The 14,672-nt window shown below is 54.8% G+C and overlaps 1 protein-coding gene across 7 annotated transcripts in view; it reads left to right on the top strand.

The window, feature by feature from the left end:
• The window catches only part of LLGL2 (LLGL scribble cell polarity complex component 2), a 37,591-nt gene extending 32,057 nt beyond the window's left edge, over nt 1–5,534 (top strand). Inside the window, exons 15-26 of one of the 7 annotated variants that reach the window (XM_012453717.3) lie at nt 562–854; nt 945–1,095; nt 1,563–1,713; nt 2,274–2,390; nt 2,483–2,649; nt 3,317–3,581; nt 3,719–3,869; nt 4,182–4,210; nt 4,439–4,486; nt 4,676–4,718; nt 4,832–4,893; nt 5,099–5,534. In XM_012453717.3, coding sequence (XP_012309140.3) covers nt 562–854; nt 945–1,095; nt 1,563–1,713; nt 2,274–2,390; nt 2,483–2,649; nt 3,317–3,581; nt 3,719–3,869; nt 4,182–4,210; nt 4,439–4,486; nt 4,676–4,718; nt 4,832–4,893; nt 5,099–5,103 — 1,482 coding nt within the window. In that variant the 3' untranslated portion in view covers nt 5,104–5,534. Of the gene's footprint in view, nt 1–561; nt 855–944; nt 1,096–1,562; nt 1,714–2,273; nt 2,391–2,482; nt 2,650–3,316; nt 3,582–3,718; nt 3,870–4,181; nt 4,211–4,438; nt 4,487–4,675; nt 4,719–4,831; nt 4,894–5,095 lie in introns of those variants that run through there. The other 6 variants (XM_012453716.3, XM_012453720.3, XM_012453718.3 and 3 more) reach the window with 6 other exon arrangements.
• The last annotated feature ends 9,138 nt before the right edge of the window (nt 5,535–14,672 follow it).

The raw sequence follows: 14,672 nt of genomic DNA, 5'->3' as shown, positions 1-14,672 counted from the left end.
ACACACATTCTGTGTCCTGTGCTCTTCCAGTGGATGGAGGTGGCTTAGTCCTCTTGGCGGGAGGTCCGTGGGATGGTTGTTTCTTCTGCAGAAATCAGAATTAAGGGCTGGGCCAGGCGCCGTGGCTCACGCCTGTAATCCCACCACTTTGGGAGACCAAGGCAGGCGGATCACCTGAGGTCAGGAGTTTAAGACCCGCCTGGCCAACCTGGTGAAACCTCATTTCTACTAAAAATACAAAATTTAGCCAGGCATGGTGGCTCGCGCCTGTAATCCCAGCTACTGGAAGGCTGAGACAGAAGAATTACTTGAACCTGGGAGGTGGAGGTTGCAGTGAGCCCAGATCGCAACACTGTGTTCCAGCCTGGGCAACAGAGCAAGACTGCCTCAAAAAAAAAAAAAAAAAAGAATTAAGAGCTGGGGTTGGACAGAGGTCTCTGGCCCTGCTTGAGCCCTGGGCATTGGCCTGGGTCCCGGCTCTTCTGCTGTCCCCACTGGTAGCACCCTGCGGCCCTGCTGTCCCTTTGCTGAGGGTTTGCTGAGCTGCCTGCCACTGCCCAGGTGCTGGTGCTGGAGCTGAATGATGAGGCAGCGGAGCAGACTGTACAGCGGGTGGAGGCTGACCTGCTGCAGGACCAGGAGGGCTACCGCTGGAAGGGCCACGAGCGCCTGGCAGCCCGCTCAGGGCCTGTGCACTTCGAGCCTGGCTTTCAGCCCTTCGTGTTGGTGCAGTGCCAGCCCCCGGCTGTGGTCACCTCCTTGGCCCTGCACTCCGAGTGGCGGCTTGTGGCCTTCGGCACCAGCCATGGATTTGGTCTCTTCGACCACCAGCAGCGGCGGCAGGTCTTTGTTAAGTGAGCAGGGCGCTGGGACCTGGGGCTGGGAGAGGGCCCCATGAGGACCCCCAGGACCTGGCCGCACTGACAGCCTGCCGTCTCCCCAAGGTGCACGTTGCACCCCAGTGACCAGCTGGCCTTGGAGGGCCCACTGTCCCGCGTCAAGTCCCTCAAGAAGTCCTTGCGCCAGTCATTCCGCCGGATGCGACGGAGCCGGGTATCCAGCCGGAAGCGGCTCCCCGCTGGCACCCCAGGAGAGGTGAGGCCCTTGGAGAGCCTGCAAGTGGCCATGCGCCCAGGTTCAGCTTAGAGCAGCCAGCGGGGGGCGGTGCCACACAGCACCTGCTCCCCAGGCTTGCGGGGCTACAAACAAGACTCAGGATCCAGGCCGCATGAGTTTGCCACCATGTGTGACCTCAGACAGGTCCCGCTGCTTCTCTGTGCCTCAGCTTCCCGAGCAGAAAGGCAGTAACTGTAACGCTTACCCTAGAGGCAATCCCCAGTAAGCATGAGTGATTTTCTTTTTCTCTCTGCGACGTGCTGGGGGCCCAAGCAGGCTCCCCCCAGGGCACCTCCCACTTGGACAAGGGTCCCCCTAGACGCAGGCCTGGCAGGTGGCTGGCATGGCTGTGGCCAGCCTTCCAATGCAAGGATCGGCATTGAGCAAAGCACTGTCCCTGGGGTGGGGAGGCCAGAGCCGACCCTCAGGCCAGCCACACCCCACAGGTACAGGAGGGGAGCACCAAGGCTGAGCGGCCGGGCCTGCAGAATATGGAGCTGGCGCCTGTGCAGCGCAAGATCGAGGCTCGCTCGGCAGAGGACTCCTTCACAGGCTTCGTGAGGACCCTGTACTTTGCTGACACCTACCTGAGGGACAGTGAGTGGCCAGCCTGCGGTTGGGGGGTGGGGGGCAGCAGACACCTCCTGACCTGGGGGCATGCGGGGGCTGCTGCCTGCCTGGGTGGTGGGACCTAAGACGGTTTTCCCTTGTGAGCAGGGGCAGACTGCAGCCTCTGCCTGCCTCCTCCCCTCCCTTGCCTGGGCCTTGGAGTCAGCTTGCTTTGGCTTCCTATCCAGGCTGTAGCATCCTTTAGAAGCATGGCCTCAGACCCGTCACTCAGCCTTTCAGGGCCTCAGCTTGCCCCTCTGTAAAATGAGGGAATGATAGCTTCCTCCTAGAGCAGCTGTGACAATCAGGGATGGCAGAGCCTGCTGGTCCCCAGAGGGTGTGCCTTTCCCTGGCGGGTTCTCCCCTGCTGTATCACAGCAAAGGCTGAGCTGACCCAGCATTGGGGTCCTCTATGTTGGGGCCTGTGTGGTTGTCAGAGAGCCTTCCAGCCTCTCCCAGGAGGGAAAACCTGGGAATAAGCCCTGGTTGCCCAGCTCTACCCGCCTCCCACTCCAAGGATCAGACACCCAAACGTGGCTTCTTGGCAGGCTCCCGCCACTGCCCCTCACTGTGGGCTGGCACCAACGGGGGCACCGTCTATGCCTTCTCCCTGCGTGTGCCCCCCGCTGAGCGGAGAATGGATGAGCCTGTGCAGGCAGAGCAGGGTGAGTGCTGGGCAGGGAGAGCAGAGGGTGCTCGGGCTGCCTGGGCTGGGGCCAGGAGTGGCTCCAGCCCCACACCCCGCTCCTTCCCATAGTCAAGGAGATCCAGCTGATGCACCGCGCGCCTGTGGTAGGCATTCTGGTGCTCGACGGACACAGCGTACCCCTTCCCGAGCCCCTAGAAGTGGCCCATGATCTGTCGAAGAGTCCAGACATGCAGGGAAGCCACCAGCTGCTCGTCGTGTCGGAGGAGCAGTTCAAGGTGCCACACGGGCAGCGGCGGGACTCCCCGGGACTCTTGGGACATCCAGGAGGCTCGGACCTTGGGCACAAATGATGGCTGGGACTCAGGCTTGTTTGTAGTTGGTGTCTGAGGGGCCGCAGAAGCACAGGAAATAAGGCGGGGAGAGCTTGTATGAGGACACTGAGGCAGGACCTATGTCTGTGGAAGGGATAAAATCCAGACAGGGGCCCAGGCGCAGTGGCTCACACCTATAATCCCAACACTTTGGGAGGCCAGATCACAATGTCAGAAGTTCAAGACCAGCCTGGCCAACATGGTGAAACCCTGTCTCTACCGAAAATACAAAAAAATTAGCCCAGCGTGGTGGTGAGCACCTGTAATCCCAGCTACTTGTGAGGCTGAGGCAGGAGAATTGCTTGAACCCTGGAAGCAGAGGTTGCAGTGAGCTGAGATCATACCATTGCACTCCAGCCTGGGCAACAGAGCAAGACTCTGTCTCAGAAAATAAAATCCAGACAGGAAATTCAGTGACCTTGGCATCCTCCCAGACTGTGCATCTGAGAGCCAGGTTTGCCAGGACACCGGGAGGCATGGGGGAGGGCAGGGCCCAGCAGCAGCAGCAGCAGCATGGGGCAGGAGAACTGTGGTTTAGCCGTGGGCATGAATGACCACCCCGTGCCCGCAGGTGTTCACACTGCCCAAAGTGAGTGCCAAGCTGAAGCTGAAGCTGACAGCCCTGGAGGGCTCTCGGGTGCGGCGGGTCAGCGTGGCCCACTTCGGCAGCCGTCGAGCCGAGGACTACGGGGAGCACCACCTAGCGGTCCTCACCAACCTGGGCGACATACAGGTGGTCTCGCTGCCCCATCTCAAGCCCCAGGTGCGCTACAGCTGCATCCGCCGGGAGGACGTCAGCGGCATCGCCTCCTGCGTCTTCACCAAATACGGCCAAGGTGTTCGAGCCGGGCTGGGTGGGGTGGGGCCCGGGCACTGCAGGGGCAGGGCAGAAGGTGGCCAAGATTGTGGCCACAGCCAGACTGGATGGGCCTTAAGCGGAGGTCAGGCTGCTAGCGCTGCCCCCACTCCCCAGGCTTCTACCTGATCTCTCCCTCCGAGTTCGAGCGCTTCTCTCTCTCCACCAAGTGGCTAGTGGAGCCCCGGTGTCTGGTGGATTCAGCAGAAACCAAGAACCACCGCCCTGGTAACGGGGCAGGCCCCAAGAAGGCCCCGAGCCGAGCCAGGTAAGTGAAAGGGCTGGAGGCCTCTCCCGCCCCTCCCTGCCCTCTCTGAGATACCCTGAGGCTCCCAGTGCTGCCTGGCCGGAGGCACCTCCCCACAGCTCAGCCCACCCTCCCAGGACCCGGCTCTCCATACCTCTTTGCGTGCCTCTCGCCTCCATGCAAGCTGGCGGCCCAGGGCTGGGCTCAGTTTACCTCCCAGGGCTGCTGCTCAGGGCAGGTCGCGCCAGTTGACTTTGTTCATCACGGGACCAGGGCTTTCAGAGCCGGGCAGGGAGCCCAGGGACCCTGATCCTCACTGTCTCTCCCCTGCAGGATCTCAGGAACCCAGAGTGATGGCGAAGGTAAGACAGGCCTCCTGGGCCCATGCACTCCTTGGCCACACCAAGGCCAGACCTGGGGCTGGACGGGAGGGAAGGGGTCCCAAGTGAGCAGGCAGTGTTCAGGCTGGGAGTAGGGACAGGATTCCTTCCAGCCCTGCACCCTGGGCTTCCAAATCCTGACCTCAGTGAGGAAAGAGCTGGGCCGAGGAGGGCCTAGGCGTGGCTCCCTGACCGGCCTCTACCTTCCAGAGAAGCCGCCGAGCCTAGGGATGGAGCGTGCTCTGCTGAGTGATGAGAGTGAGTCGGGTGGGAGAGGGTGGGGCTGGCAGAAGGCTTGGGGAAAGGGGTCAGGGTCAGGGAGGCTGGACAGGCCATTGCCCTGAGGCGGGGGCAGATCTATCCCGCACCCTTGGTGAAAGGGGGCGGAAGGGCTGTGGCTGGCTGCCCGAGGGCCTTAGTGGGCCTCTGTTCCCACCCGGCCTGCAGGAGTCCTGAAGGAAATCCAGAGCACACTGGAGGGAGACCGCGGGTGAGGCACCGCCCAGGCCGGCTGGGGTGGGCCCGAGGCTCTGCGAGGGGCCCAGGGGAGCGCTGAGAGTGGAGGTCCCCTGAGGTCATGACTCCCCTGCCTTTGCCCTGCAGGAGCTGCAGCAATTGGTGTTCGCCTCGAGCGGCCGTGGAGTGCAGCCTCAGCAATGGCGGAGGTGGGGGCTCTGGGCTCCGGTGCAGCTGCTGGATGTGCTGGGAAGGGATGGGAGAAAGAACCCTGCCCCGCCTCCCCTGGGCCCCACAGGCCTGATGTGTGCCCTGATGACCTGGAAAGCACCATGTCTGGGCTCGCGGTGGGCGACTGGGGCACCCCGTCCTGCCCAGGGTGATCCTGAGCTGTCCCTCTCTGTCCTTCAGCAGAGTGAGTAGCTGGGCGTCCAGGCTGCGCGATGAGCACACACTACTACTGATGGCCTTTCAGGGGTCCCTGACCCAGCAGAAGAGGCCGGTGCACAGGGCCCCACCAGAGGCTGGGGGCACCTCGGCTTCCACTCTGCAGCTGCTCTGGGCCTCGGGAGAGGAGAGACCCCGGCCCCTGGGGCTGCCCCTCCCGGCCTCGTCTGTCTGGGTCCTTTGGTCAATGTTGCACAGTTTTTATGGCTCCCATCCCTTTTTGTAGTGGGCTGGGTTTTAAGTTATAAATTTTAACTGCCTCTGGGTGAAAACGTTTTTAATAAACACCTATTACCTCTTCACTAATATTTCAATTGTGTAGATTTTCCATGTGAATGGAAAGTGGGAGCCAGTACCTTGCCTGTCCCCCGAGGCTCCAGCCCTGGCCTGTGCCACGTCAGGAGAATCCACCTTGGAAGTCACGTGACTCAAACGGGCGCTTAGTCGTGTCTGAGCTGGCTGCGCCTTCCTCTCTGGGAACACGTGGCAAGCACGAACCATCCTGAGTCCATCTGACTTGTATCCCTGGGGGTCCTGGCCACCGCTGGCTGGCCTTTCCCTACTGTCAGGAGGGGAAGGACACCCATAGTATCTCAGACCTGGTGGCTTCCTCTGGACAGCAGGGAGGACTGTGGGGTGCTGCTGAAGATGAAGGGGGGTGGGGGTGGTACCCCAGGAGAAAGGCCTTCCCCCAGGGGAGGGGCTGGGTTATTTTGATTGGACACGGGCTGGATCTTTATTCACTGGTCTTCATTGAGCACCTGCTGTATGGCCAGTGCGTGGGGTTCTTGGGGGTCTGAGACAACTGTGGTTCCTGCCACAGTTAAGGCTCGTTGTCCTCAGTGGGCACTGGTGAGAAAGAACCTGGGGGTGACCTGAGAGAGAACCAGGGATTGGCAGGGAGCATGGTGGGCGGGCAGACTGTTCCGGAGAGAGGATAAGAGGGGTCAGCAGCACTCCAGGAACTCACCCGCCCTGGGAGGCGGTGGAGAGCTGAAAGTGGCTGGCAGGCAGGACCGAAAATGAGCCTAGACTACGGAGGCCCAGTGAGGGCCAGGTGCTGTCGTGTGTGTGATGAGTGACTGCCCTGCCTGAGAGGGGAAAGGGCCATCAAGAGGAGCTGGGCACCAGGCGTTCCATCCGGCCATGTCCAGCTCGAGATGGCCAGGTAGCCACCCCTTGTGTCCCCTGGGGAGGGTGCAGAAGGACTTCTGCGACGACCAACTCAAGGACTGTGAGGATGTGGGGGAGCGGTTCCCCAAAGAGAGAGGAGTGCCGTGCTGGAAGAAGCAGGGAAGGGATGATGCCTGGCAGGGACCAGCCACAGGGGTGGGGGACACCTGCTGAGACACCTGTATTAGTCCCTTCCCATACTGCTATAATGAGAGAGGTAAGCTGGGCTCGGTAGCTTACACCTGTAATCTCAACACTTGGGAGGTTGAATCAACACTTTGGCGGGCGAATCACCAGGTCAGGAGTTCGAGACCAGCCTGGCCAATATGGTGAAATCCCGTCTCTACTAAAAATACAAAAATCGTTGGGCATGGTGACTCACACCTGTAATCCCAACACTTTGGGAGGCCGCAGTGAGCAGATCACCTGAGGTCAGGAGTTCGAGACCAGCCTGACCAATATGGTGAAACCCCGTCTCTACTAAGAGTACAAAATTTAGTTGGGCTGTGGCAGTGCGTGCCTGTAATCTCAGCCAGTCAGGAGGCTGAGGCAGGAGACTCACTTTGAACCTGGGAGGCGTACGTTGCAGTGAGCCGAGATCAAGCCACTGTACTCCAGCCTGGGTGATACAGGGAGACCCTGTCTCAAAAAAAAAAAAAAAATTAGCTGGACATGGTGGCGTTCACCTGTAATCCCAGCACTTTGGGAAGCCAAGGCAGGTGGATCACAAGGTCAGGAGTTTTGAGACCAGCCTGACCAACATTGTGAAACCCTGTTTCTACTAAGAATACAAAAATTAGCTGGGCATGGTTGCATGCTCCTGTAGTCCCAGCTACTCAGGAGGCTGAGGCAGGAGAATCACTTGAATCTGGAAGGCAGAGGTTGCAGTGAGCCAAGATCGTGCCACTGCATTCCAGCCTGGGCAACAGAGTAAGACTTTGTCTCAAAAATAAATAAATAAAAACGACCAACCTGGTCAACATGGTGAAACCCTGTCTCTACTAAAAATACAACAATTGGCTGGGCATGATGGTGCACTCCTGTAATCCCAGCACTTTGGGAGGCTGGATCACTGGAGGTCAGGAGTTCAAGACCAGTCTGGCCAACATAGTGAAACCCCGTTTCCTCTAAAAATAAAAAAATTAGCCGGGTATGGTGGCAGGTGCCTGTAACCCCAGGAACTCGGGAGGCTGAGGTAGGAGAATCACAAACCTGGGAGGTGGAAGTTGCGGTGAGCCAAGATCACACCACTGCACTCTAGGTTGGGCAACAGAGTGAGACTCCGTCTCAAAAATTAAAAAAGATAATGGTGATAATGCAAGTATCAGTGAATCAGAAGAAAATGGCAGAACCTGCACTTCTGTGGCACAGAGGAGCCTGGTGGCCACAGCACAGATCTCGCTGATGAGATTGAACAAGAGGTCCAAAACACACAGTCCTGAAAATATCAGGAAGACTCCGAACATGGACTTACTTCCACGCTCATTCCGGCGGAGCTTTGAGCTTTGCTGTAAGTACGCTGTGCTTTGAAGTATTAGCTAATGTTGGTTTGCGTATTTCAGTTTAAGAAAACGTTCTCTTACTGGGAGTGTGAGATGAACAATTTTTATTGATGGATGTGCACAAATGGAAGGACGTGGCATCCTCCTCTCTCGAAAGTGAACTGGAGGAGGCTGGGGTCGCCGCAGCCACCCAGGGGCAAGGCGATGGTGGTGGTGAAATAGAGGCATTGGGGGGTTATCTTGACCAGTATGGCTGCCAGATGGGAGGAGGTGAGTGAGTGTGAGGGCTACCCGTTGCCTCCAAGGGCTGGGGAGGTGTAAAGCAGGTAACTGGATTCATGGTCTGGAGATTTATTTATTTTTATTTAATGGTTTTTTAGAGACAGGGTCTCTATCACCTAGGCTGGAGTACAGTGGCATGATCATGGCTCACTGCAACGTTGACCTTCAAGGTTCAAGCAATCCTCCTGCCTCAGTTGTCCAAAACGATTACAGTCATAAGCCACCGAGCATGACCATGGAGATTGATTTATTTTAGAGATAGTCTTGCTCTGTTGCCCAGGCTGGAGTGCAGTGGTGTGATCACAGCTCACTGTAGCCTGGAACTCTTGGGTTGGAGCAAACCACCCCAGTAGCTGGGCCCACAAGTGCATGCCACCGGGCCTAGATAATTTTTTTTTTTTTCAAGACAGAGTCTCACTCTGTCACCCAGGCTGGAGTGCAGTGGTATGATCTTGGTGCAATGCAACCTCCGCCTCCCAGATTCAAGCAATTCTCCTGCCTCAGCCTCCTGAGTAGCTGGGACTACAGGCACACACCACCACACCTAGCTCATTTTTGTATTTTTAGTAGAGACAGTGTTTTACTGTGTTGGCCAGGCTGGTCTCAATCTCCTGACCTCGTGATCTGTCCGCCTTGGCCTCCCAAAGTGCTGGGATTACAGGCATGAGCCACCGCACCTGTCTTAATTTTTAATTTTTATTTTATTTTATTATTATTATTATTAGTTTTGAGATGGAGTCTTGCTCTGTAGCCCAGGCTGGAGTGCAGTGGCACGATCTTGGCTCACTGTACCCTCCACCTCTTGGGTCCCAGTTCAAGCAATTCTCCTGCCTCAGCCTCCCGAGTAGCTGGGATTATGGGCACACACCACCACGCCCAACTAATTTTGTATTTATAGTAGAGACGGGATTTCACCATGTTGGCCAGGCTGGTCTTGAACTCCTGACCTCATGATCCACCAGCCTCAGCCTCCCAAAGTGCTGGAATTACAGGCATGAGCCACTGTGCCTGGCCAATTTTTTGTTTTTAATTTTGTAGAGACAGGGACTCCCTATATTGCCCAGGCTGGTCTCAAATTCCTGGTCTCAAGTGATACTCCTGCCTCAGCCTCCCAAATTGTTGAGCTCATAGGCACGAGCTGCCACATCTGACCAGTCTGGAGATTCAGATGTGAGGGTCTCGGGCACTCAAAGTGGTGGAGACCCGGTGTTCATTAAGCCTTTGAAGCCAGGTGGATCCAGCCCTTGAACACTGGCTTTCCCATGACTGGCTGCATGACCTTGGGTGCATGACCTTGCTCCTAGTTGACTTATCTGTAAAGTGAGGGATAATAATAGGACCTACCTCAGAGGGTTGTAAAGGATTAAATGAGAGCCCGTAAAATCACACAGCACCGACTCCTAGTAAACACCCAACCCTAGGAGGTGAAAGTTAATGTGGATGGTGGGTGAGGGCAGGAGAGAAGGAGATGGCTCCAGAGGAGGGGAGTGGAAGGAAGTCTAAAGAGGGCTCGGCATGCAGCCCCAGGGAGGAGCTCACTATATACTGGTGAGCAAAGCAGGCAAAGGATGGCAGTGGGAAGCAGAGGCCGATCTCCCCCTCACCCATGTCAAGATTAGCGAAGCTGTCCCCTGAAGGTCATAGAGCCAGGAGGTGGAGCAGTGCAGCTGTGATGGGGGACGAAGGCTGTCTGGTTCTAAAGTTGATTCCAGCAGCAGCGCTGCGGAGCTCCACAGTGTGGGTTCAGCAGAAAAGTGGGTGTTAAAGGCCAGAGGGCCTGGGGTTGATCTGCAATTCCTTATTTACTGGTTATGTGACCTTAAGCTACTGGGGTTTTTTTTGAGCAGAGTCTTACTCTTACCCAAGCTGGAGTGCAGTAGCAGTGATCTTGGCCCCCTGCAACCTCCATCTCCCAGTTCAAGCAATTCTCCTCCTCAGCCCCTTGAGTAGCTGAGACTACAGGTGTGTGCAACCACACCCAGATAATTTTTTTTTTTTGAGACAGTCTTGCTCTGTCACCCAGGCTAAAGTGCAGCAGTGCAATCTCAGCTCACTGCAACGTCCACCTCCCGTGTTCAAGTGATTCTCCTGCATCAGCCTCAAGTAGCTGGAACTACAGGCGTGCGCCACCATGCCCAGCTAATTTTCGTATTTTTAGTAGAGATGGGGTTTCACCATGTTGGTCAGGCTGGTCTTGAACTTCTGACCTCAAGTGATCTACCCACCTCGGCCTCCCAAAGTGCTGGGACTACAGGCATGAGCCACTGCGCCCATCCTGGGTGCCTCCTCTTCTTTCTGCTAACCCAGGCTGGGGCTTGTATCTCACTCAGCTCAGTGGGCATGGCAGGCTTCTTACCCTGTGAGCATGATATTGGGGCCATTGAGGAACTGGAGCTCTGTTTGCAGTGATGTCAGCTCCTTTTTTCTTTTTTGAGCCACAGTTTCACTCTGTTGCCCGGGCTGGAGTGCCGTGGGCGATCTCGACTCACTGCAACCTCCACTGCCTGGGTTCAAGCGATCCTCCCACCTCAGCCTGTAGCTGGGATTACAGGCATGCACCACCATGCCCTGCCAGTTTTGTATTTTTAGTAGAGATGGGGTTTTACCAAGTTGGCCAGGCTGGTCTCCAACTCCTGACCTCAGCCTATCCACCTGCCTCAGCCTCCCAAAGTGCTGGGATTATAGGCGTGAGCCTCTGCGCCTGGCTATTAGCTCCTTTTAAATAAAACTTTTAACATTGATTTGTACTGAGCTCCTGCACTAGACCCAATAAACCAAACCAAAATGGAGTCACTCTTGCTCAAGTTCCACACCACCAAGCCAAAACTAAGTTGTTTATTTGACCTGCCAAGAAATCAAGAGAGATAGCAGCCAAATCCCCAAACAGGCCAGTTTTAGACAGCATGATAAGGAAGTCCCCTTTGTGTTAACCTTTACAAGGAAAGTCACTTTGAAACCACCTATCTGGGCTGGGCGAGGTGGCTCATGCATGTAATCCCAGCACTTTGGGAGGCCGAGGCGGGTGGCTCACAAGGTCAGGAGATGGAGATCATCCTGGCCAACATGTTGAAACCCCGTCTCTACTAAAAATACAAAAATTAGCTGGGTGTGGTGGCATGCGCCTGTAATCTCAGCTACTTGGGAGGCTGAGGCAGGAGAACAACTTGAACCCAGGAGGAGGAGATTGCAGTGAGCGGTGATCGTGCCACTGCACTCCAGCCTGGCAACAGAGAGTGACTCCATCTCAAAATAAATAAATAAAAAGGAAACCACCCATCTGCTTTCTGTTCTCTGTGTCTGCTTCCCTCACCCCTTTTCTGTCTATAAAACCAGCCTTTACTGTCTATAAAGCCAGCCTCAGGCCGGGCACAGTGGCTCATGCCTGTAATCCCAGCACTTTGGGAGGCCAAGGCAGGTGGATCATGAGGTCAAGAGATCAAGACCAGCCTGGCCAACACGGTGAAACCCGTCTCTACTAAAAATACAAAAATTAGCTGGGTGTGGTGAAGTGGGAAAACTGTTTGAACCCAGAAGGTGGACTTTGCAGTGGGCTGAGATCGCGCCACTATACTCCAGCCGGCCTCCTCTGCCTGGCTCATGAGAACGCTCCTTCTATTTTATAGAATTCTATTTTTTTTCCCACAGCACACACCTAGAATTCTATTTTGTAGAATGAGGTGTTGCCTGATTCTAGAATCACAAGTAAAAGCCAGTGAAGATCTTTTCTTTTGAGATAGAATCTTCCGGGCCGGGTGCTGTGGCTCACGCCTGTAATTCTAGCACTTTGGGAGGCCGAGGTGGGTGGATCACCTGAGGTCAGGAGTTCAAGACCAGCCTGGCCATCATGGTGAAACCCCATCTTGAAAAATAAAATAAAAAAATTAAAAAAAAGAGATAGAATCTTCCTCTGTCACCCAGGCTGGAGTGCAGTGGCACAATCTCGGCTCACTGCAACGTACACCTCCTGGGATCAAGGGATTCTCCTGCCTAACCCTCCTGAGTAGCTGGGATTATAGGTGCACACCACCACACCCAGCTAATTTTTGTATTTTTAGTAGAGATGTTGCTCAGGTTGGTCTTGAACTCCAGACCTTGTGATCCTCCCACCTTGGCCTCCCAAAGTGCTGTGATTATAGGCATGAGCCACCACGCCCAGCCTGCCCCAGTGAAGATCTTTTAACTAAACGTGTTGTAATTTTGTTGACACTCCTCTCACACCCATTCTCCAACTGCCTGAGCTGGCATCCCAGCTCTGACACCCCTAGCTGTGTGCCTCCGTGGAATGTATCATCCCTAGAATGAACATCCTGATAGCACCTTCCTCTTAGAGTGCTTTCTGCATTAAATGCATTCATAGGAAAGTGCTTAGGACATGTGCAGCGCATAAGAAGGCTGGTGCTAGCTATCTGCTACTAGTATTGTCATCATTTATCCAGGGCAAAACAGTGAGCTCTTTCTCTATGCTATCTTAATTTTTTTTTTGTGTGTGTGTGTGGGTTTTGTTTGTTTTTTTTTTGAGACAGGGTCTTGCTCTGTTGCCCAGGCTGGAGGGCAGTAGCACAATCACAGCTCTCTGCAGCCTCCACCTCCCGGTCAAGTGATCCTCCCACCTCAGCCTCCCAAGTAGCTGGGACTACAGGTGTGTTCCACTATGCTCAACTAATTTTCTTTTCTTTTTTTTTTCTTTTTTTGAGATGGAGTCTCAGTCTGTCAACCAGGCTGGAGTGCAGTGGCACAATCTCAGCTCACTGCAATCTTTGCCTCCCAGGTTCAAGCGATTCTCCTGCCTCAGCCTCCCAAGTAGCTGGGATTACAGACATGTGCCACCACACCTGGCTAATTTTTGTATTTTTAGTAGAGATGGGGTTTCTCCATGTTGGCAAGGCTGGTCTTGAGCTCCTGACCTCAGGTGATCCGCCCACCTCGGTCTTCCAAAGTGCTGGGATTACAAGTGTGAACCACTGCACCTGGCCTCCAGCTAATTTTTAAGAATTTTTTGCAGAGAGGGGGTCTTGCTGTGTTGCTCTGGCTGGTCTGAAACTCCTGGGATCAAGCAATCCTCGGCCTCTCCAATGCTGGGTTTACATTTGTGAGCCTCCATGCCCCACTCACTGTGCTATAAGATACAAACCAGGGCCAGGCGCGGTGGCTCACGCCTGTAATCCCAGCACTTCGGGAGGCCGAGGCAGGCGGATCACGAGGTCAAGAGATCGAGACCATCCTGGTCAACATGGTGAAACCCCATCTCTACTAAAAATACAAAAAAATTAGCTGGGCGTGGTGGCGCGTGCCTGTAGTCCCAGCATTGGAGGCTGAGGCAGGAGAATTGCTTGAATCCAGGAGGCGGAGGTTGCAGTGAGCTGAGGTTGCACCACTGTACTCCAGCCTGGTGCCTGGTGACGGAGTGAGACTGTCTCAAAAAAAAAAATATATATATATATATATATATACACAAACCAATTGTGCACAAGTCACAGGAGAACAACTCAGCAAATCCCCACAAACTGAACAAACAGGCCGAGCGCGGTGTCTCATGCCTGTAATCCCAGCACTTTGAGAGGTCGAGGTGGATGGATCACGAGGTCAGGAGATTGACACCAGCCTGGCCAACATGGTGAAACCCCATCTCTACTAAAAATACAAAAATTAGCTAGGCATGGTGGAGCGTGCCTGTAATCCCAGCTACTCGGGAGGCTGAGGCAGGAGAATTGCTTGAATCCAGGAGGCGGAGGTTGCAGTGAGCTGAGGTTGCACCACTGTACTCCAGCCTGGTGCCTGGTGACGGAGTGAGACTGTCTCAAAAAAAAAATATATATATATATATATATATATACACAAACCAATTGTGCACAAGTCACAGGAGAACAACTCAGCAAATCCCCACAAACTGAACAAACAGGCCGAGCGCGGTGTCTCATGCCTGTAATCCCAGCACTTTGAGAGGTCGAGGTGGATGGATCACGAGGTCAGGAGATTGACACCAGCCTGGCCAACATGGTGAAACCCCATCTCTACTAAAAATACAAAAATTAGCTAGGCATGGTGGAGCGTGCCTGTAATCCCAGCTACTCGGGAGGCTGAGGCAGGAGAATTGCTTGAAGCTGAGAGGCCAAGTTGCAGTGAGCCAAGATCTCACCACTGCACTCTAGCCTGGCAACAAAGCTAGACTCCCCCTGCAAAAAAAAAAATAAATAAATAACTGGGCAAGGTGGCTCACGCCTATAATCCCAGCATATTTTGGGAGGCCATGGCAGGCGGATCATGAGATCAGGAGATTGAGACCACCCTGGCTAACATGGTGAAAACCCATCTCTACTAAAATAAAAAATAAAAAAATTAGCTGGGTGTGGTGGCATGTGCCTGTAGTCCCAGCTACTTGGGAGGCTGAGGCAGAATTGCTTGAACCTGGGAGGCAGAGGTTGCAGTAAGCTGAGATCATGCCACTGCACTCTAGCCTGAGTGACAGAGCAAGCTTGACTCTGTCTCAAAAAAAAAAAAAACTGAAGAAACAGCATCACCCATATCTCAGAGGTTCCCTGTGTCCCCTTTGAGTCACTACTGACCCTGGGGAGACCACTCTGTAA

This window comes from Aotus nancymaae, unplaced genomic scaffold (assembly GCF_030222135.1).
Source record: "Aotus nancymaae isolate 86718 unplaced genomic scaffold, 86718_ANA_hifiasm-v0.15.2.pri h1tg000089l, whole genome shotgun sequence".
NCBI lineage: Eukaryota > Metazoa > Chordata > Mammalia > Primates > Aotidae > Aotus > Aotus nancymaae.
Note: the sequence above shows the minus strand (reverse complement) of the source record. Positions and strands in the feature narration are given on the sequence as shown.